Raw genomic sequence first — 23,349 nt, 5'->3', positions numbered from 1 at the left:
GTCTCCATGCAAAAAAACATTATGAACATCCATTTGATGCAAAGTCCACCCTTTAATAGCGACAATAGCTAATAGACAACGAACAATAACAAGTTTATCCACTGGAGCAAAAGTTTCATGGTAATCTAGTCCCTCCTACTGTGCGTACCCTTTCGCCACGAAATGTGCTTTATAACGTTCAACTAAGCCATCATACTTATACTTCACCTTATATACTCATTTACAACCAATGGGATTTGCTTCCTGAGGCAAAGTGGTGACAGTCCAAGTATGGTGCTCTTCTAATGCCTTGATTTCAGACTCTATGGCTCTTCACCAATTGGAATCGAGAACAGCTTGAGCAAAAGATTGAGGTTCAGAAATATGAGAAATAGCAGCAGAAAAGGCTTGATAGGAAGGTGAGAATCGAGCAAAAGACACACACTTGGAAAGAGGAAAATGAGTGCTATGAGTAGTACCTATTGATGATGTTGACAAGGAAGTTGGTGAACATAGAGCGGTGGAACAATAAAAATCTTTTAATTTTGTAAAATGGATAACGGATATGAGTGGAGAAACGAGTCTGGTTGATATCATCAACAGGTATGGATGGATCATGACTAGGTGCAAGATCAGGTGTGTGTTCAGTGAGCTCAGGAGATGAGTCAAATGCAGGTGAAGGATCAGATGATTAAGAGATGGTGGTTAAAGGTGTGGTTAAAGGTGATTCATTTGCATCTAAATCTTGTATTGGTAAAGGAAGAACTGAACCATCCGTTTTAGGCTGGAAATTTTGAAAAGGAAAACTTTGTTCTTTGAACACTATATCTCGACTTGTAAACATTTTTCCTTCTTCAAGATCATAAACAAGATAACCTTTTTTACCAAAAGGATAGCCTAAAAAAACATATTTTTTTGCACGCGAATGAAATTTGGAACTAGAATTTAAAATAGTGGTAAAACACAAGCACCCAAACACATGTAAATGAGAAAATTTTGGTTTTCTTTTGAAGAGGCGTTCATAAGGAGGCTATCCATTTAAACGAGGAGTGGATGTTCTATTTATTAGATACATTGCCGTTTTAATACATTCTCTCCAAAATTTCAATGGTAGATGAGCTTGAAATCTTAAAGCTCGAGCAACTTGGAGAAGATGCTTGTGTTTTCGCTCAACTACACCATTTTGTTGAGGCGTATTAACACACGTGTGTTGATGATGTATTCCTGTTTTAGATAAAAAATCTAAAATATCATGGGAAAAAAATTCTGCTCCATTATCTGACTGAATACTTTTAACATAACACGAAAATTGAGTTCAAACCATATTAATAAAATCTTGCAATAAATATTTGGTTTCGTGTTTGTGTCGCATCGGATATACCCATGTGCATCGAGTGTAATTGTCCACAATAGTTAAAAAATAGTGTGCCCCACACAAGGAAGATTGAGAGTATGCACCCCAAATATCACAATGAATAAGTTCAAAAGGTGCATTAGTTGAAATATCACTTGTTGAAAACAGCGACCTTGTTTGTTTAGACATTTGACAAATTTCACATAAACAAAAATCATTCATGGAAATAGAAGAATCATACTTAGAAAATAGACTATTCCTAGACTGTGACTGATGACCAAGACGCCAATGCCAAAGACTAAACTTAGATGCATGATTTGATGCAGCAAGATGTGAAGAAATGTAGGAAGACAAGTGATAAAGTCTAGCTCTTTGTTCACCCACTCCAATCGTCGTCATTTTGACATGGTCCTGTATGACACATTGGTTAGAGTAAAAGGTAACATAGCATATGGAATCTTGAATTAATTTACTAACTGAAAGTAAATTGTATTTGAATGAAGGAACAAAATAGACATTTTTCAAGATGATATTAGAAAAAAGAGCACAAGATCCACGATGAGTGGCAGAGACAAATGACCCATTTGGAAGACGAATAGGGGTTAAAAACTCATGACATGATGTTGGATCCATCAAATTTAAAGAAGACACCATATGCTCACTAGCACCAGTATCGATAATCTAAGAACTTTGGTTTTGAGTATTGGAACATGTACCTACCAAGTTGACTGAAGGTGGAGAGGATTGTTCATTGACAAGAGCCAATAATTTGTGATATTGGTCTAAAGTTAAGGCTGGAGCCACATTAGATCTGCCCTTGGACGTATCACCATCTTGTCCTTTGGTAGTTGACCCCATGATGGATGCATTTACCAAAGGTACATTCAGTTTGTATAGACGATGACTGGGAGGAAAGCCATGAAGCTCATAGCAACGCTCTTTTGAATGTCCCAGTTTGTGACAATGTGCACATACAAATTTTTGACGTTGAGGTTGTTTTCCTTTGGCGTGACGACAATCAGAATCAAATGATTGTTCTTGAGCCATAAATGCCACATGGCTAGAAGCTGGTTGTGTACGAGATTCCCGCTGCTTTTCTTCCTACAAAACTAATGCATATACTTTGGCAATAGATGGAAGCGGCTCCATTAGAAGAATTTGCCCACGAGTAGCATTATACGAATCATTCAGTCCCATGAGGAACTGAATGATTTTTTCTTGATGTTGATATTCTACTAAGGTTTTCATTGTCTCACAAGAACATGTAGGCAAAGGCAGATATGACGTCAACTCATCCCAATGAGACTTAAGCTTGGTAAAATAAAAAGCAACAAACAAAGAATCTTGAGTCATTCTACAAACAACACTACGTATTTGAAACACATGTGGTGCACCACTTTGAGAGAACCTTTCCTTCAAATCTTGCCATACTTCATGTGCTGTTTTGGCAAAAATCACACTCTCAGCCAACTCCTTAATTAGAAAGAGAGTTAAGAAGCCATGAAAGAACCATATGATTACATCTGATCCACAGAGAATGATCAGATGATGATGGGGTCGGTTGAGCAATTGACCCATCAACAAACCCAATTTTGTTTTTGGCACTCAAAGCCATCACCATGGCTCGATTCCAGGTGTCGTAGTTCTCTCCCGTCAGTGGTTGAGAAACTAACACAACGCCTGGGTTATCCGAATGGTGCAAAAAATAAGGACTACTTGCCTCATGAGATGTCATCGAACCTGGGACAGATGAGTCTCCTTGTGATGACGATCCCTGATATGAAGAAGCAACCATAACACCGTTTAATCAACACAACACAAAAAAAACTGTGGGGCTTTGATCACACAACAGTTGTACATAGAATCTCGTTGAATCAAAAGAAGATAAAGCTGATGATGAGCCTCACACACAATGCTTTGATACCACGTTAAACTGTGAAGAAAGTAAATATTCCTCCCTATGTTTCAAAGAATACATTCACCGTTACATATAGACGTGGGTCCCTATTGATAGATATCCACACATCCTGATATAAAGGAAAGTTAACAAAGATAGGATAATATACACCAATGAAATCCTGCCATATAGATCTAGTTAGATCTAGTAGCAAGATCTTCAGATTCTCAATCACCAAGATATTCAGAATCTCAACACATCTTGTAACGCCCCAACTTTCTTATGGTAAAAATTTTGGATTTTTTTTTTGAAATAGCGAAAGTTATGAGTCCAAGTGTCGGGCGAGTTGCAGGGTAAGACAGAGAAGTACTGAAATCATTACATTCATTAATTAAAGCATTAACTACATCTTATAAATAAAAATATAAATCTAACTATTCAGAGTTTAAACAGGAAACACTGAAAAACTGAGATCTCTTGACTACTTCCAAATATGACGCCACGATGCTCCATTTATTCGCTACCTAACAAATTTTAGAGCAGAAGGGTCAGACTCCCCTGTTTGCTTAAGAAGCATTATATTTATATGTGGTGCTTAGTGTCCCGTGTACAAATATGTGCAACATTTTAACATTATAACTGGCATGTACTTTGCACTATTCTAAGAAACAAAACATGTTTTCTACTTCATGATACAATATAAGTGATAACTGAACTATAGGTGAATCTGCTCATATTAACATGATTTTTTTTTGTTCTACAAGTACTACCAATTTTCATATCAATAATTTCATAATACCTGAGTAATAAGTTTCCAACCAATTTATTTATTTTAATGTTTATCTTAATCTTACCCTATGGGTACGCACAAGCATAGACCTCGTAGCGGACCGAGAGCATACGGGGGTCTATTATTTAATAACCCGTATGACTAGCAGTACAAATATCCAAAGGAGACGGTCTGTGATCGAGAGAGAACTCCCCAGTGGCTAGAACAAGTATTAGGATCCACCCTGTGACACTTCTGCAGAAGGCTTGGATCTACCACCTAGGATACATTAGTAGTCCTGGTCTTCTAATTTCATGGACTGGGGACCCAGTGAGACGCCTAACTCTCACGAAAAAACCCAGAATGTCCACAAAGCTTGTACCATCTACCATCTCCAAGGTAGATCATGGGTCCGATAACATATACCGTTTTTCAGGTATACCCAAAGCCCGGACAATCTAGTAACATATACCCTCTTTCAGGTATACCCAGAATCTCGAAGGTTGTATTTTTTTTATTTATCTACATTTTTCATTTTTGTTTTTATGTGAGCCATCGCACCACGAGGGGTCCGGTAGCATATACCATCTCTCAGGTATACCCAGAACCATGCAAGTTTATAAATTTGCATTCATTTTACCCTTTGTTTGTTTTTCCTGTGCGAGCTAGCGCACCACAGAGGATTTACAAAATTCTGAACCCATCATCGGGTTTACACATATTATCCGCATCTTATAGTGAGGGTAACCTATACGCCACCAAGGAGTGAACCTCCCCAAGCTCAGCTCGACTCAGAGCCCTCATTTATATTTATGCCTTGACCAAGGGTGTACGCACTCGTTCCCGCACTATGCCGTTCTTGTGGCATGGGTTTCTTAATATATATATATATATATATATATATATATATATATATATATATATATATATATATATATATATATATTGTTTTCCCCCCTACACCAATGTCCGTGGTGTATTGCCACCTGCGACACCGCAAGTTGCGGTAACCCCCTAGGGTCAACTGATCCCTTCCAGTGGCCTGCTCCACCACTACTGCACATCCACATATGCATCCCTTTGCTTGACTGATGTTGATCCACCGGAGGCCACAAACCGACTCATGATAGCCTGGAGCAATCGGCCAATAGGTTTGACTTGATTCACGGCCATGGATGTAACCTCCTGGCTATAACAGGACCCATACACCCTTGCAACCTGAATTATTAGTGTCCTCCGATGGGGTCCACAGTCTGGCCGCAGTACCAACACAGGCCCACAACACCAGCGTCATCGAAAAAGGGTGATTCCCTGTTTTGCTTCAGCCCCAACATAACCTTGCACTCGTGTGCGGTTCAGCCTTAGCAGCAACTATAACTTAAAAGAACAATCAGGTTTTTATTACATTTTTTTTTGTTCATGTCGTGTGAAGTTAACAAGAGCTACATGTTATTCAAAAACATCAAGAACAATCCAGCAATTTAGATTTCTACACTGCTAGGTTATCATAAGTCGATCATGGTGTGATGGAGGTTATTGAATGAGAATAAGTCAATGTCAGACCCTAGATTGAACAGTCATTAAAAGAAAACTAGATTTGCCAGATCCATTTTTCTTTTCTTTTGTTCACAACGCCTTCAGGTTTGTCCACAGCGAGATGATTAACGAGGTGACATTTACCTCTCCTGAAGCACCAGAACTTGCTTGAGAGAATACACGACATAACTATCCAGATACATCTTTGTTTCCCACATATACATAAAATATATATCCTGCACCCTCAGCATTCCAGTTAATCAATAAGCCACAAAGTGTTCCCTCGGTAATGCATTGATCATGTGTATGCTAGACGCAACACTTATGACCTCATGTATTACTACAGGGGAACAACTCGACCTGGTTGAACCTCCCTCAACGTCAGACCCGACTATCCTTGGGTTCACGTTGCAAGCGTTCAACCCACCTTTGAGACTGCAACACGCATAGGGGTGAAACATCGTTTGGTAATCGAAACCCCTATCTAACGTGTTTCGAATAACCCATAGGTTAAGGCTTTGATTCCATGACGTTGTTGGTCATGATAGCAACTCGTGAAAAGGAGAAAGTAACAGACTAGGTGATCAAACTGGTTGGTGCCTTAGCATACTCGTGCCACAAGGCATTGACCACACACACAGGATAGAATGCCCCTTACCTCTTCGAAGTTTCGAGACGACACGGCTGCACCACTTCCTTCCTTCATTGGAGCCACACTCTACTTCGACAATGGAGGTCCACAGGGTCCAACAATGGAGGTCGACCCTCACGGTGGGAGAAAATGTTTGAGAGAGAGAGAGAGAGAGAGAGGAGTGGGTGACATCCAAATGTGGGTGGTGGCTTTCACTTGGATCTCCTATTTTAACTCCCCCAACTTAGGGGAGTTTCAAAATTTGAGCTCATGAGAACTACCCTCAACCCACATTTTTGGTGGGTGCAATTTTTTTTTCCAAAATCACCCTTCTCTTCTCTTGGCTACAATCCCTCTAACTTCCAAAACCTTTTGCTTTATTGGTACCCCTCTCCCATATCGCATGCGATTCTTCTCAATCCTTGGTAAAATGAGATGAAAAAGCCTAGGAAATAGGCTTGGCCAAGATCCCACATTTTTACCTTTTTAACAAGGTAAAAAACGTGGTCCCTTTGTGCAAAATATCATTCCATGCACATAGGGTTTTGAAATAAGGTTGTGGCTCTACACAAATATGTGTCCTACCACAACACCACACCATCACATGTTGTTTACTTTTGCAAGAAAATTTCCTTTATGTCTTATTGGGACATTTCCCCTGTTGATGGATCTCTCACGTTTCCAAGTGGATTTCTCTCCCGTTTGTTTCAACCTTGCACTCTCTCACGTTAAATGTTCTTCGGGTCTCACACTATCATCCCGAAACCATCGGATTTTTCCCATTTGGCCTCGTGAACTGGGTCGAATCATCGGATCTCGCTAAGGTCCGGATCCAAATACCCTTTTCTAGTGTTCCTTACCGGGTTCGTTCTACTAACCCTTAATCATCAATATCGCATAGAATATTACAAAATCCTATTATTACACATAAATACTCGTTTTTATTCATTAAAGATTTCTTAGAAATTCACAGGTTTTACACATCTACCTAGCCAAATGTGTTAAGTCCTTTGGGTCATCCATAAGGGTGCTTATCTGAGTGTGCCGAGCTTAGACAAAAATCCAAAACCATCCTTCAAGAGGAGCAAGCTAAAGCAAGTAGAACCTGCCAACTTATCTGTAAAAAGGGGTATCATTGGTTTTTTGCTAAATCATCCTTTAAGAGAAGTAGGTAGACGACTACAATCTAACATGCAGCACACTTTTAGTGTTCTGCTGCACCTAATCACCGACCATCTGAAGTTGAGCCCCGACAGGCTGCATCTCAAAGATGAGAGGTGATTAGGTGCAGCAGAACACAAAAAGTGTGCAATCACATTGCACCTGATTCTTCCTCGTGGATAAAGGATAAGCTTTACGTTGTGCTTCATGACATGATCAAAACCATAGTAAAATCGTCGTCAATGTGGAGTTTCACAAAACTACCTCAGCCTCCATGGCCTGAACTAAAATCTGCTGTTTGGTAAACGAGTATGATTAAAGAATTGGACGTACATGCAAAAAAAATGTAGTGGTAAGTGCTTTAAGTATTCACAAGCCCTGAGTTGGTACAAGTTCATGCAACGAATGGGGAGCAAAAGACAAATCATCCACAAACTGGAGGATTCAATGGACAGACATTTGCGTGCAACAAATAATAATTATTTTTTTTTATAACTGAAATGTTTAATGTTTTCTGCAGAAGATACCATAAGGCCCCAGCAGCAATTGCAACAAGGGCTTATCTAGCTCACGATTTTATTTGCAACCACAAATATAGTTTTAAACTAGTTCTGACAGTCTTACATGAAGGTTGAAATGTCTCGATCTCATAAGCTTTTATGAGTCTGCATCTTCCTCTTTTTATTTAATAAGAAAAGTTAGGAACAAAAAAAAATCAGTGCATAAAAAACACGCAGAATGGGTTTAAAGAATTAAAATTCTCGGTAGTAGAAAGTCTAGGAGTGCCAAGAAATTTTATGATAGAAGCGATTTCTGATATATGATTTATTTATCAAAAGAACCAACTTCCTTGCAAGTAGCATTGCTCCTCCCTGCACACGAGAGAGAGAGAGAGAGAGAGTATTGAATTGGTGGACTTCAACCTCAACCCTCTTGTCCTTACTGGTCCAATAACATTTCAAAGTCGTATGCAAGTCCTACCGACACTTTGTATATGTTACTGTTTTTTATTAGTTGTTTGCCAGATCTAACACGTTCTTTTTTAATTTCCTTCTTAATTTACCACTTCTATGGTTTGAACGTCCCACTAAGAGCCTAGAGGTATATCACTTTGACCATGGCTGTAAGTCTTTTTTTTTTTTATGATGAAGAACTGAGAATCGGGTCATTTAATGGGACACCCTATTGCTATTTGACACAGGCAATCACATGACAGCACTTCATGTGGGCCTGCACTATGGGAAAGCAGATCAGGTCATGCTGAACATGAGCGTTTTTTGCTCATGCCAACATCGTGGCCATCCTATTTGTATTTTAAAAAGCTAAAAAGTCAACAAAACCACGTTGGCATTCATCCAAAATGCAAACGGACGGCCACGATGTCGGCATGAGAAAAAACGCTCAGGTTCAGCATGACCTGATCTGCTTCCTGCACTATTACGTAGCTGTGAGCCCAATGCAATACTATCATGTGTAGGGATAGCAGTGGGGCGGGGCGGGGGACAAGGTCTCCACCCCCGCCCCGCCTCAAGATTTTATCCTCCACCCCCGCCCCGCCTCCCCGGCAGGGATGAATTTTATCCTCCACCCCCGTCTTCATCCCCGTTTCATGCCCTCCATCCCCGGTTCAAACGGGGATGAGGCGGGGCGGGGTGGGGATATTGCGGGGAAAAGTGGTCGGGGCGGGGACGGGGCGGGGCGGGGAAAAGTGCACGTCCATCCTCACCTCCACCCCTAGACGGGGATGGATTTTAACCTTCGTCCCAGCCTCCATCCCCGTTTCATACCCTTCATCCCCGGTCCAAACGGGGTCATGAGGCCCCGCTTTCCCCCGGTCCACTGCCATCCCTAATCATGTGATTGGTCGGTGTCACATAGCCATGGCACTTAGCCGCTTCTTTGATCTCAACTCCTCGTGAGAGTAGAACCTAGGCTAAGACAAAAGGGTCAGCACCTTCTCCCCAAGACCCGATGCCACTTGAGTGACCTGGACGGATGTGACCATGAACCTAAGTTAGTCTCCGAGTACTCCCTCTTGCATGCCCAACAAGAATAGTCCCCATTTGTGTTAAGCCTTGTGACAAAGAAAGAATAACCCAGGTATTAAGCTCTCAACCACCTTCAACTTAAAAGCCTTAAGCCAGCTCACCTCAACAGGTGTTGCAGAGCCCTTGTGGGTTTATACATTCGTATGACATATGATGCTGTAGATCATATATATATATATATATATATATATATATATATATATATATATATATATATATATATATATATATATATATATATATATATATATATATATATATATATAGCCTTCGAACCTAATGCATCTGAACGGCTAGAATTAATCCACATTCTAACATTTTTTTTGAAAAGGCAAGCTGGGGTTAGGCAGACCCACCAGCAGTTATACAACCGGACCATTGGGTTTTGAACTTGCAAAGTCTAAACACAAGGAGACGTGCACTAACTGCTCCTACCAGACAAGTGGAGTCGGTCCACATTCTCACGTATTTGTATATATGACATTAGGTGTTCGGATGCATTAGGCTGGATGGATGGTTAATCTCTTTTGTATGTTGCCTTGTTCAAGCTTAGAAGTTTGTTGCTAAATCAGGAAAGATGACTGAAAACTGAGGCTCTCTGCGAGGTGCACCTATAGCGCAGTTGCAGATTGCCACTGTAGTGTAATAGCTGCAATTATAATTTGCCCTATAGGTAACCTACAACAGCAGTTATAATGGCGCTATAGATCAAAGAAATGCCACTGTTATCAAACAGCGATCGACGAATTGCTGCTGTTGGATTCAGTGGCATTCACATAAGGCTGGCAGTTTTTGACTGCTTCTTGTTGTAGTGGTGGCAGTTGGAAGGGTTTGAGTTGGATTGGAGTTTGGTCAAACTACTGTAATGATGATTGTTTCTTTAGAAAAAACTTTGGAGATGGTTGTTCGGAAGGAGAAGGATGTCGAAGTGGTAGCATAGTAGCCGAAACTCGTCATCGGCAATTCCTCTGGGAATCCTCTCATCCCCAAATCGTGATTAATCGACCGAAAATTCGGTCAGCATCGCCGTTTGAACTCCTTGTCAATTCGTGATTAATCGGCAAAATAAAAAAAATCATGATTAATTGTAAATAATCGATCAACCCTTAATAAACTACTTTCTGGACTGATTATGATTAAAAGACTATATAATAAATAGTGGTTAATTAAATAATTATTATTTGGATCAAAATTTTGTAATTCAAATTTTTATTGAGAAAAAAGTTAATATCTACCTTTAATAAACCTATTATGCAAAATTCACATGAACAAAAAGACAAAATTGATAAAAAAAATAATTCCATTATATTTTGATTATTTTAGAAATATTATTTATTTTTTAAATTTGTTACCAAATCTAATTTTATATATATATGAAATTTAAAGGTTCCATATTTGTTTGCATTTTTCTTGATGAAATGTAAATTTTTATCTATTTTAACAAATTTTCTCTTTATTTATAAGTAGTCTCTCTCTATCTCTCTTGTCTATAGTGACAAATATCGGCGATATTTTGAAAATATCGCAAAAAAACATGATATATTATCTTACTGTTTTAAACTTAAAATCTTGTGATATTTTCGACAAAGTCAAGATATCTCATTTCTATCACGATATTTATGGTTTTATCGCAAGAATTAAAATAAAAAAGAGACCCTTGCTTTAAATTCATTTAAAATACATTGAACAACATTATTTTCAAGTGAATAAATTCGCATTAAACTATCTTTTAATTCATTAATTTCTCTCTCATTTAATAGTAATAAAACTTCTTCTCATCCACCAAAAACATAAAACGAGTTTATCAGCTTTGAAAAGTGTTAAAATATAAAACGGTTTCCTAAAATCTATCTTGGAAATTAAAAGCTTTTAAATGCGTTGAGAATAGGAAAGGTCTCCTAAAGTTCAACGTGTAAATTAAACCCGTATTTTGAAATTTTAAATGATTTTATTTAGAAGTTTCAACTTTGGACAAGACCTTAACCCATATCACTTTCTAATTTTTTTTTACCACATATTTATTAAATATTAATTAAATAATTTTTAGCCGATATTTTTCCAAAAAAAAAACTCGAGATAAATAAAATTTTTCAAAATCTCACAAGAAAAATCTTGGCGATAACTTTGCTGTTTCAAACTTTTGTCACTATGCTCTTGTCAACACTCAAGTGCTAAGTTGTGATTATTCATGTATTTTCATTATGATTTTCACTATCAGCCGATTTCACAAAAGAATCGGCAGGATGAAATCGCCTCAAGTGAGAATCACGAGTCTTCGGCGATTTGTACGATTTATCGCTGAGGACGGCTACGCTAAGTGGCAGTTTAATTTATCTAAATTCCAAAAGATGATGAGTCATTTCCTTTGTATTAGCAATTGACAACTTACCTACCAATTATAGGAATCGATAGCTTTGAGTTTTCTAATCCACATGCTCATGTTTTTTTCAAAAACAAAAAATCCACAAGCTTCCTTTGACTCCTTGCTCCTTAAGGGTGCGTTTGATCACGCGTCCGGGGCATCACATGGGACGCCACAAAACCTTGGTCTTTTTTTCTCTCGAATAAGAAAATTTTTTAATAGGGCTTCGAATAAAATTTTTTTAATTAGGGTTTTTCTTTGATGTTCTTTGACTAGAACTTTAAATCAAATATCTTTAATTAGGGATTTTCTTTGATTTGATTAAGGTTTTTTTTCTTTGATTAGTTCTTTGAATCAAATTTCTTTAATTATGGTTTTTTATATTTAATTTGATTATAGATTTTTTTATATTTAATTAGAATTATTTTTCTTTTAATCTCTTTGATTAGAGTTTGAATTAAGGATTTTTATGTTTAATTTTATGGTTTATTTGTGGTTCTTTGATTTTATGGTTTAATTTTCTTGTAGTTTATGATTTTTTGTTTTATTTATGATTTATTTTCTTGTATTTTAGGGTTTTATGATTTATTTTCTTGTATTTTAGGGTTTTATGATTTATTTATGATTTTTGCATTAATTTGTATATAAAAATATGAATTCTGATTTTTCTCAAATTACCTAAAATTTGAACATTTTTTGGTACTTGAATAAAGTTTGAGATACATATTTGAGGTTAAAATCCATAAATTTTTTATAAGCTTTCATAATTAGATATAATATTATACTGATTAAATCATATGTATGTATATATATATCAATTCTTATTTTTCTTTCAAATTACTCAAATTCTAAATATTTTTTGATATTTGAATTCAATATGAGATCCATGTCGGAGGCTAAAATTCATAATAAACATGTCAAAAACACTCATATGGTGAGGCAGGAGTCCTAAAATCTAAAACAAAATTATCTGATCCGTCATTCATACGTGTCCAAACTATTTGCTAGCGTAAATTAAACGTCAGACAAAGAGAATACAATTTTTTGTTCAGTTGAAACAAACACTAGATGTAATACAATTCTACGGTGGATTAAGGCCCCCCCTTTGTTGCACTGTCCGACTGTTGTATTTTGACAGAGCCAGTCGGTAGTAGAAGGTAGGTCGGTAGACTGGAAACGCGAATGCTTGACGCGACCTGAGCCTTAATAATTTGGTGGACTCGATTTGGTCAAGCCAGGAGACCTTGACTTTGAGTAGGGAGGGAGACATACACACACAAATGATTGAACACTTGGGGGTAGGCCAGCACTCAGCACAGCAGTGTTCCCTTGAGCCTTGACTCATTCCACCCAATCAGCAATACCAAAGCTCTCGTCAAACGTCAATAACTGCGTGATAAGAACGACAACACATGTCACTCCTTCCGTGAAATGCGACTATTCTCGCCGATATCTTGAAATTACCAGTGATTTTGTACCCAGAAAAAGGATATTTTTTAAAATATTTCTTATTTTGGAATATTGTATATTTTATCATGATATTATCGAAACGAAAATACTTGTTGCCGAGTTTTTACGTACATTATTCGTATTGTTACTTAGATTTCTCTTTATATAGATTTCTCTTTATATATAAAGACAATTTTGTAGAAAAACTAAATTTGTCAAAATATTAATAGATTTTTTTTCTTTGCCGATAATTTTGGGGGGACATGATTTGTGGCTGTGAAGGCTGGGTTCAGGTGCAATCACATTTCACACTTTGAGTGTGCCGCTGCACTGGGTCGCCCTCCTTAATTTAGGGGTGGGCAACGGGCCGAGCGGCTCTGGATGGGCCAAGTCGATCTGGTCCATCGTAGGTCGGATTTGGGTCAAGGTTTTAAGCTTGAGCATGTTAGCTACGATCGATCCGAAAACCGATCCGTTATATACGTGGGCCAGGTCTATGGGCATAAGCTATTTATTGATTATTAATAATATAAAAATGTAATTAATTATATAGTAACTTGATAACTATTATTATTTACCTAATTAGTTGCATTAATTTTATGAAAAGTAGAAAAACAATTAGTTGACTACATCATCTTGTAAATTATTTATTATTTACCTAATTAGCCCATTGGGCTAATGGGCCGGGTCATGGGCTGCTCTAAAAACTCAAGCAAGTTAAAAATTGGGCCATCGCCCGGCCGGGGCGCAATGTCCGGGAGATCGAGCTCTAAAAGGGCTTGGGCCGGGCCAGCCCGGCCCGATGCCCACCCCTACCCTCTCCATCTTCTTGTCAGTTGTGGGGCCCAACAGCAGATGAAGGGCAGCCAGGTGCAGCGGCGCACTCAAAGTGCGCAATGTGATTGCACCTGATCCGCCATCTGGTTTTGGTAGCCGGGTAATGACAATATTTTAAAACCCGAAAACAAATGGGGGCATTTTTTCTAGCGAGAAATTGATTTTTTTCTTGTGCTTTTATCAGAAAAATATTGTTAGAAATTAATTAAAAAGCAAAAAGTTAATTTCTGTTGATATTTACTGATATAAATGGCTGATAAAATATTGCAAAAATTTTTTTAAGGCCGATATTTGTCACTATGGTGGTAGCTGAGACAGGCAGGACAGTAGAAGAATTCGTCCGCCATTATTGAATTCTACTATGGAGAAACGGTGGGGCCCACCTGCCCCAAACGACACAGTGCCTTGACCAAAGCTGGTTCAGGGAACGGGGCCTGTCGCATTCACGGACGCTCTGTACTAATTAAGAGAGACGAAGTTTAATTTCCAATCTGTAATAGATAAAAGGAGGAAAAGATATCATATTGAAAATGATCATTTTTTTTTTTTTGAAAGGCAAGCTTGGGGTTAAGCAGATTCCTATCAGTTTTACAACGATACCATTGGGATTTGAACTTGCAACTTCCCAACACAAGGTGATGTGCATTAGCTGTTCCTACCAGATAAAGGGAGCCCCCGTTGATATATTTGACCGTGATCATCATAGAACTTTGCTTCTAAATTGGTTTCATCTTTCCCCACCTATAAATTCAAGCCTGCTGCCCATCTCCGGCTTCTCATCAAATCGTATGCTATCATATATAATCATCGTCGATTCTATTAAGCATTCCTTTCGTTATTCAGCGTAGAATCCCTCGCCAGACTACTCAGACAAGCCTTACAAAGGTTGTGAACGTCGAGTTAGCGGCCGGAAACGTTTCAAAGGGCGAGAATCACAAGGTTGATCGCGCCAGTAGTCAGGTAAGCAATATAACCACACAAGGTCACACAAATGAAAGCAATATATGGAAAAAAATTACATGCTAGGCAGTTTAGATTGTTCAAGCTGGGGTTAGGCAAACCCCTACTGGTTATACAACTACACCATTGGGTTTTGAACCTGCAACGTCCCAACACAAGGTTACATGCACTAGCTGCTCCTACCAGACAAGCTGAGTCCCGTTGGTGTCATTTCATTGAAGTTGAACATCCAATCCCCTGTCACTTCAGTAGTATGGAGGCTGTCTTACTGAATAAGTGTCTCGGTATTACGTGCTTTCAGTAACTGAGTTAGGTGAAGAACCTGAAAAACACTCGAGTCATTTTAGCCATATCATATAGGAATTTGTTTTCGGTCTGGAAGCGATGAAGATTGGTTAACCCCATCAATGCAACCATGGCACCCCCATAATGCATGATGGAGCATGCCAGGCATATGAGTTCATAAAACAGAGTTATTGCCTCTTCCCATTTAATTTTCTAAAAAAAAAAGAAAACCATTACCAGCACATCAGCGTCATGTAAAGTATTTATATAATAAAAGTTGATGGCTTTGTGTCATAAATTTTGATGCTCTGAAGGAAATTGGTGGCAGGTGGTCTATTTGCAAGCGATTAGTCCCTTTCCATGGCTTTGGCTATTGAGGCTCCAAGAGACGACGAACGCTTGCAGAAAGGTGTGAGGCATCTGTGTGAACTGGGAGTAACCAGGGTCCCCAACAAGTACATACTGCCTGTAGCCGATCGCCCTTCTGTCGGTTGCAATGCTGCTAAGGTGGGTCACTTGGAAGATTTCAGTGCAACCAGTGGTGTCATTAAGCTCCCCGTTATCGACCTTGCACAGTTAGAAGGACCAAACAGAGCACAAGCCCTTAAGTCCCTGGCTGCTGCATGTTCTGAGCACGGCTTCTTTCAGGTTGGTGATCTGCATCCTGTCTTTGCATGATGGCAATGACGAATGAATTGGCGCGTTCATCTGTAGGTTCCAAACTGGCTTTGGAAGCGCGAAACTACATGCTTCTTTCGCACTTCCAAAGATTTATGAGAAGCTAACTTTGGAACCTAAAATGTTTGCTATTCTTGGTATGAAAATGAACTTTCATATTGGAAATATCTTTGTCGTGCTAAAAGAATTGTACTTTTTCATTGTAAATTCTACACACATATAGATGTATGTATATAGAAGTATTCATAAAAAAGGATTTAAGTTCATTTTAAATAATGCTGCCAACTTATGCTTTTGATGAAACGCTTGCAGTTGATCAATCATGGGATCCCTAGAGATGTCATAAATGGCATGGTGGATGTGTCTAGACGGTTCTTCGAGCTGCCCTTGGATGAGAGGGCAAGGTACATGACATCAGATGTTACTGCGCCTGTGAGATGTGGCACCAGCCTCAACCAACGCAATGATGAGGTGTTCTGTTGGAGGGATTTCCTGAAGCTCAGCTGCCATCCTCTGCCCCACTACCTCCCCCTCTGGCCTTCTGCTCCCTTTGATTTAAGGTGCTCAATACTTTGTTTTTTTTTTTGGGATAGGGAGGAACTACCAGTCATCTTCAAGTGTTATGCTGCACCTGATCATCCGCCATCTGCTGTTGCGCCCCACAGATGGCAGGCTGTATCTCAAACATGGTGGGTGATCAGGTGCAACAGCACACTCAAAGTGTGCAATCACATTACACCTGATCCTTCATCGAGGGCGGGATCAGGTTCAATCACATTGCATACTTTGAGTGTGACGCTGCACCTGACTGTCCTCCATCTCTAGGGTACATCCTGTCAGCTGTGGGGCTCGAACAGAAGATGAAGGGCAGACAGGTGCAGTGGCATGCATTTTGATTGCACCTGATCTGCCTTCTCCTCCCTCACCCTTGACTCCCAAGGAGCCTCCTACTTCAATGTAGAAATGAAATCTCTGATGAGAGAGAGAGATATGTAGATGTGGTGTCCGATTTATTTAGCAGTGTTCGGTATGTACCAAAAAGATAAATACCAATAAAATAAACAAAGCATATCTACTGTTGCAAGAAATAAAAACTAAAGATGAGAGGATCTTTGTGCTGTTTATTCTTCACTTCTTTATTATCAATATCATTTGATTTGTTAATTCTTTGTGGATGCACACGATGCACGATGCAGGCAGGCTGTGGGGTCATATGCAAAGCATATGAGAGGGTTGTTCCTCAAGGTGGGGAGGGACGTTATAGAGAGCTTGGGGATATCACCACCATCACCATCATGGGAGGGAACCATGAGAGAGCTCCAGGAGGGGAGTCAGCTCATGATCATGAATTGCTACCCTAGCTGCCCCGAGCCCGAATTGACGCTAGGGATGCTGCCTCACTCCGACTACGGTTTTCTTACGCTGCTTCTTCAGGATCAGGTAGCAGGGCTTCAGGTTCAGCATCAAGGCAGATGGGTGGACGTCGAACCACTGCCGGGCTCGTTCGTGGTCAATGTTGGTGATCACCTTGAGGTGCTACCTACTTGGTTTTTTCAACTAAACTTGGTGCTCATGTTCTCCCGTATAAATACCATATTATATATTATTGGGGAGGGCAGATGAGGTGAAATCACATTTCATGCTTTGAGTGTTCGGCTGCACTTAAACTGCCCTCCATCGCTAAGATACGGACTGTCAATTGTGGGGCCCAACAGAAGATGGAGGGCAGAACAGGTGCAGCAGCATGCAAAAGTGTGCAATGTGATTGCACCTAATCTGCGGCCTTGTCAGGAGGAAAAAACACACATTCTTTTATGTAGGGGTGGTATAATGGGGTCGGGTTGGCGGGTCAGCATACCTCAACCCAAACCCGACCTGTTTATTAAACGGCTGTGGCAAACACTAACCCGATCCATTTAATAAACGGGTAACCCGACATGACCCGCCAACCCGTTTAATAAATGGGTTGGGTCGGGAAAACGGGTTGGCAGGTAGCGGGCGGGTTGGCGGACGGGTTGGCAGGTTGACCTGCCCGCCTAACCCGTTTATTAAACGGGTCAGCCGGGTTGGCGGGTTGGCATACCCCCAACCCGAACCCGACCCGTTTAATAAACGGGTTAGGTGGGCCGACCCGTTTATTAAACGGGTTGGCTTAAGCCCAACCCGAACCCGCCTAAGAGGCGGGTTGGCGGGTCGTGTCAGGTTTTTCCACCCCTACTTTTATGCTTTTAAAACTTTATAAAAAGCTTAATATAAAATGGTTGCCTTTTGAAGGTAGAATCATTTTTTTTTCACCTTGCTCCTTTAGTTTACAGGCATAAAGTCCCAAATCTCTCTTAACCATCAGGAAGCACACCTAGCTTCAGCCTGGTGGTAAGGGGCACCCATCTGTAGGTTTCAAAGTCGTTATTTTCCCGTTAACTTGATGTTCACAAGTTGCACCTATCATAGTCTGTCTAAATTTTTGCAGATATTCAGCAACGGCAGGTACAAGAGCGCGCTGCACAGGGTGGTTGTCAACTCTTGCGTGTCTCGCATATCCGTGGCATCTTTCCACAGCCTGCCCTTCGAGAGTGTGGTGCGGCCAGCAGCGGAGTTGGTCGACGAAGAGCATCCAAAGATGTACATGGACACCGACTTCTCCTCCTTCCTCAACTACCTCACCACCTCCGAATACAAGACCAAGAATTTTCTCCATACAAGGAAACTCATCTCTTAGGCCCGGGCCCACGTTAACCCCATCCACAAGAGAGAGGTGTAACTATCACAAGCTCTTTCCAAACCAGGTTATATGTTCCCCCCCCGATGATTCACTGAATCCCACGTCTGTGTTCGGGGCTTTGAATGAGCACCACGTATACAAGCACATGGGGCTCGTATTCCCGTGTATGTTGACATAACTTTGCATCGGACTCTGGTGTTGTTGCAAAGACTTAAGTACCCTTTATTGCTATTCTTCTCATAAAGTGATGGTTTGAGAAAATGACAAAAATGCCTTTCATTCAAAAAAGAAAAAACAAATAGTTCAAAAAAAGGACAAACATGTCCTTCATCCAGAAAGTCGAGGATGATGTTGACTCTTCAAAGTCTTCTTCTTTTTCTGTTCAAAAAAAGGACAAACATGTTTTCTTCTTCTTTCTCCGTAAAACACTGTAAAATCATTTCTCTCTCTAGAGAAGAAATCAAGGGAAACAAAGAGTTCTTCCTTGAGAAGGCCATGAACATCAACCCTCTCACTCTCTCTCCCTTCTCTCTCTACTTCTGTGCACATCCAACAGACGATCCTACATTGATGCATCGTCATCTTCTTCTTCTTTCTTCTTCGTAAAACACTGTAAAACCCTCTCTCTCTGTAGAGAAGAAATCAAGAGAGGTAAAGGGTTCCTCCTGGAGAAGGCCATGAACACCAACCCTCTCACTCTCTCTCCCTTCTCTCTCTACTTGTGTGCCTGATTTAGAGTTTTTGCCCTTACAGGAGGGGGTCTGGGGGCTCCCCCCCAGCGCGGATCCCGCTATGCGGTCAGCGGGCGGGGGTCCAGGAGGGGCCGCCCCTGGCGGGGGGCTCGAGGGGCAGCGCCCTCCGGACCAAAATTTTTTTGGGCCTTCCAACAATGATTTGTAGTATTATCGGGCTTTCCTACAGCAATTTGTAGCATTTGTAGTGTCTTCCGTAAATCGCGAAACGCTATAGCGATTTGTAGTGTCTTCCGCAAATCGCTATAGCGATTTGTAGTGTCTTCCGCAAATCACTATAGCGATCCGCAAATCGCTATAGCGATTTGTAGTGTCTTCCGCAAATCGCTATAGCGATTTGTAGTGTCTTTCGCAAATTAGGACCAACTTGTCAGAGTCATATCTCCCTAACCGGAGGTCATATTCCAAATCCGCTATTTGTAGTGTCTTCCACAAATCGCTATAGCGATTTGTAGTGTCTTCCGCAAATCGCTATAGCGATTTGTAGTGTCTTCCGCAAATTAGGAAAGCCCGATAATACTACAAATGCTACAAATTGCTGTAGGAAGGCCCGATAATACTACAAATCATTGTTGAAAGGCCCAAAAAATTTTTGGTCCGGAGGGTGCTACCCCCCGAGCCCCCCGTCAGGGGCGGCCCCCCTGGACCCCCGCCCGCTGACCGCGCAGCGGGATCCGCGCCGAGGGGGAGCCCCCAGACCCCCCTCCTGTAAGGGCAAAAACTCTAAATCAGGCACACAAGTAGAGAGAGAAGGGAGAGAGAGTGAGAGGGTTGGTGTTCATGGCCTTCTCCAGGAGGAACCCTTTACCTCTCTTGATTTCTTCTCTACAGAGAGAGAGGGTTTTACAGTGTTTTACGAAGAAGAAAGAAGAAGAAGATGACGATGCATCAATATAGGATCGTCTGTTGGATGTGCACAGAAGTAGAGAGAGAAGGGAGAGAGAGTGAGAGGGTTGATGGTCATGGCATTCTCCAGGAAGAACTCTTTGTTTCCCTTGATTTCTTCTCTAGAGAGAGAAAGGGTTTTACAGTGTTTTACGGAGAAAGAAGAAGAAAACATGTTTGTCCTTTTCTTGAACAGAAAAAGAAGAAGACTTTGAAGAGTCAACATCATCCTCGACTTTCTGGATGAAGGACATGTTTGTCCTTTTTTTGAACTATTTGTTTTTTCTTTTTTGAATGAAAGGCATTTTTGTCATTTTCTCAAACCATCACTTTATGAGAAGAATAGCAATAAAGGGTACTTAAGTCTTTGCAACAACACCAGAGTCCGATGCAAAGTTATGTCAACATACACGGGAATACGAGCCCCATGTGCTTGTATACGTGGTGCTCATTCAAAGCCCCGAACACAGACGTGGGATTCAGTGAATCATCGGGGGCGAACATACACAACCCTCTCAGCTCTTTCGGTCATTGTTCTGACAATAAGAAATTTACTGATGGGCTACGTAAGAGCTTGGTGTCAGTGAAGACTGATCCCCATCATATTATTCAAAATAATTGTAATGCTTAAAAAAAAGTAGCTATATATTTTTAAAATTGTCATTCTTAGTCATTTTAACAGGATTGAATGCAGTTAATGTTAAAAACAACTAGTTTAATGTTAGGTCTCTCTCTCTCTCTCTCTCTCTCTCTCTCTATATATATATATATATATATATATATATATATATATATATATATATATATATATATATATATATATATATATATATATATATAAAGGGGTGGTAACTGCTAACTACTTTTCTAACTATCCACCATGTTAGCTGTCGAAGTATTTTCTCTATATTTTCTTTAAATCTGACCATACAAATGCATACATTCTACATGCATGATTTAAGAAACAAGAAAAACAGTTTTCTGACTTGCTAAGATCTGTGCAAGGGGTGTCAACGGGTCGATTTTGGTTCAAACCCAAGTAGAATCAGACCCAGACCTGATTTGAGATGATGGTACTGGGTCTGAATGTGGGTCCAATCGGATCCAGGATTGCATGAACACGATATGGACCTGACGTCTTGACTCCTTTGGTTAGTCATCTTATCACTGTTTACTGACAATTAGTAAGCTCTCCATTATTGAATTTCCTTTTCTGCATGCAGCTGAGACTCCGATGGTCCAAAAGGTCAGTTGTCTGGGCATGCCATGTTCAAAACGTACACCTAGGGATGTCAATGAATCCAATTTTATTCATTTAGTCGCATTTGGTAAGCCAAAACCATATCCCATTATAATGGGATGCAGATATGGTTTTTATTTTTTGGACCTAACTCGACAGATATTCTAATTTGATGGATATTTGAATCTGTTTACATGTAAAAAAAGTGAAGTGGTATGAGTCTTTCACCATCTGAAACAATGACCTAGTTATGGTTCAATCAATTTGTAAAGAGCTCGTTCAAACTCGTAAAATAGGCATTGCAACCCGAATACAAATAATAGGTTTTCAGCTTGGCTCAGTTCGTATAGGCTTGTTAAGCCGAGAAATTGTGATCAATGCCAGACTCCAACATGGTAAATTTATGTTTAGACTTCTGATCGATTTTTCAAATATTTAAGATAATTACCTAATTTTTTAAGAATTGATCTTTAAATCACTTAACACTGAGTAACTCTTTAAATTAACATTTGCAGTTTCGGTGGACAACCACTGAATAAATCCCCTTTGGCTTGTCCAACCGCTTTTCATAAAAATGATTTTAAAGACCCATTAACCTTCTACGCCCTACACTTGGAAATGCTGGAAAAATATGTGACTTAATGTCGGCCAAAATATGTGGGAAAGATATTTAATTGACCAAGACTAGCTAGACACCCATGGACCATCAAAAACTAACAAAATCTTGCACACCTAGTTATATATAGGCAAACTAGGGTTAAGCAAACCCCTACCCGTTATACAACAATACCATTGGGTTTTGAACCTACAACGTCCCTACACAAGGTGAGGTGCACTAGCTGCCCACATATATATATATATATATATATAGAGAGAGAGAGAGAGAGAGAGTAATGGGCCAGTGTTAAACTCATTTGGTGCTAAACCACATGCTAAATAGGTTTTTCAAACTTTTTCATTTTATTTTTAAATTCTGACTGTTGATTTTATAGGAATCAACTCTTGAAGCGTTTGATTCAAACACATGGGTGGCTTTTTATATAGTTCAAAAAATCAACGGTCCAAAATCTGTATAAAATTTAAAGGCTCCAAACATTATTTTTTTCATCAAAAACACATGATCTATGTGTGGATTCTTAGTAAATCGACCATGCCCAACACATTTGTAGGGTCGGAATAGCATAAAAATCACCGGAGAAGCTGAAAAACTCATTTAGCACACCATTTAGCACCAAATGGGTTTAGCATGGACCCATTACTATATATATATATATAGGAAAAGTGTAGCTGCCTACCACCAATGAATAGGTGTTTAAGGGTTGTTTTTTGCAAATTTGACCCTATAGATGTGTTCGGCATGGTCGATTTATTAGGGAATGACACTTGAATAATGTTTTTCCAATAAAAATATGATTTTTAAGCATTAAATATTTATAAAAATGGTATACCATCAAATTTTAAATCTTATAAAAACATACCCATTTGTTGGAATCAAATGATCCAAGAATTTCTATGAAATCAAGTATATATGTAGATCACATCTGTATAGTTAGATTTAAAAAAAAACTTCAAAAGCATGGTAGACTGGCGGTAGGCTAGAAAAGTGGTAAGCAGACACACACACACACACACACACACATATATATATATATATATATATATATATATATATATATATATATATATATATATAGAGAGAGAGAGAGAGAGAGAGAGCTGAACATATTAGGCCCCCTTTTTTGGTCTTGCCGCGTTAGTCCCCATAGCTTAAAGTGTTTTATGATAGATCTGAACCATTAGATGT

General features: G+C 39.6%; 1 protein-coding gene across 1 annotated transcript; it reads left to right on the top strand.

Moving 5' to 3' along the window:
* Positions 1–14,864: 14,864 nt before the first annotated feature.
* LOC149813442 (2-oxoglutarate (2OG) and Fe(II)-dependent oxygenase superfamily protein) lies at positions 14,865–18,718 on the top strand. The gene is made up of 5 exons (XM_089991997.1): positions 14,865–14,983; positions 15,597–15,916; positions 16,259–16,506; positions 17,143–17,479; positions 18,417–18,718. Exons 2-5 carry the CDS (start codon positions 15,629–15,631, stop codon positions 18,663–18,665), a joined length of 1,122 nt encoding a protein of 373 aa, XP_089848123.1. The 5' UTR covers positions 14,865–14,983; positions 15,597–15,628; the 3' UTR covers positions 18,666–18,718.
* Positions 18,719–23,349: the final 4,631 nt, after the last annotated feature.

The sequence above is a fragment of the Nuphar pumila genome, chromosome 16 (genome assembly GCF_984573655.1).
Source record: "Nuphar pumila chromosome 16, dmNupPumi1.hap1.1, whole genome shotgun sequence".
Classification (NCBI taxonomy): Eukaryota; Viridiplantae; Streptophyta; class Magnoliopsida; order Nymphaeales; family Nymphaeaceae; genus Nuphar; species Nuphar pumila.
The sequence above is the reverse complement of the archived record's forward strand: the minus strand, read 5'-3'. Positions and strand labels throughout refer to the sequence as shown.

Bases quoted from the DNA above. Each gene is read 5' to 3' on its own strand.
- LOC149813442 (XM_089991997.1), top strand. From the start codon at position 15,629: ATGGCTTTGGCTATTGAGGCTCCAAGAGACGACGAACGCTTGCAGAAA. The intron at 15,917-16,258 runs GTTGGTGATCTG...AAACGCTTGCAG, and splicing joins CTGAGCACGGCTTCTTTCAG to TTGATCAATCATGGGATCCC. The intron at 16,507-17,142 runs GTGCTCAATACT...TGCACGATGCAG, and splicing joins TCTGCTCCCTTTGATTTAAG to GCAGGCTGTGGGGTCATATG.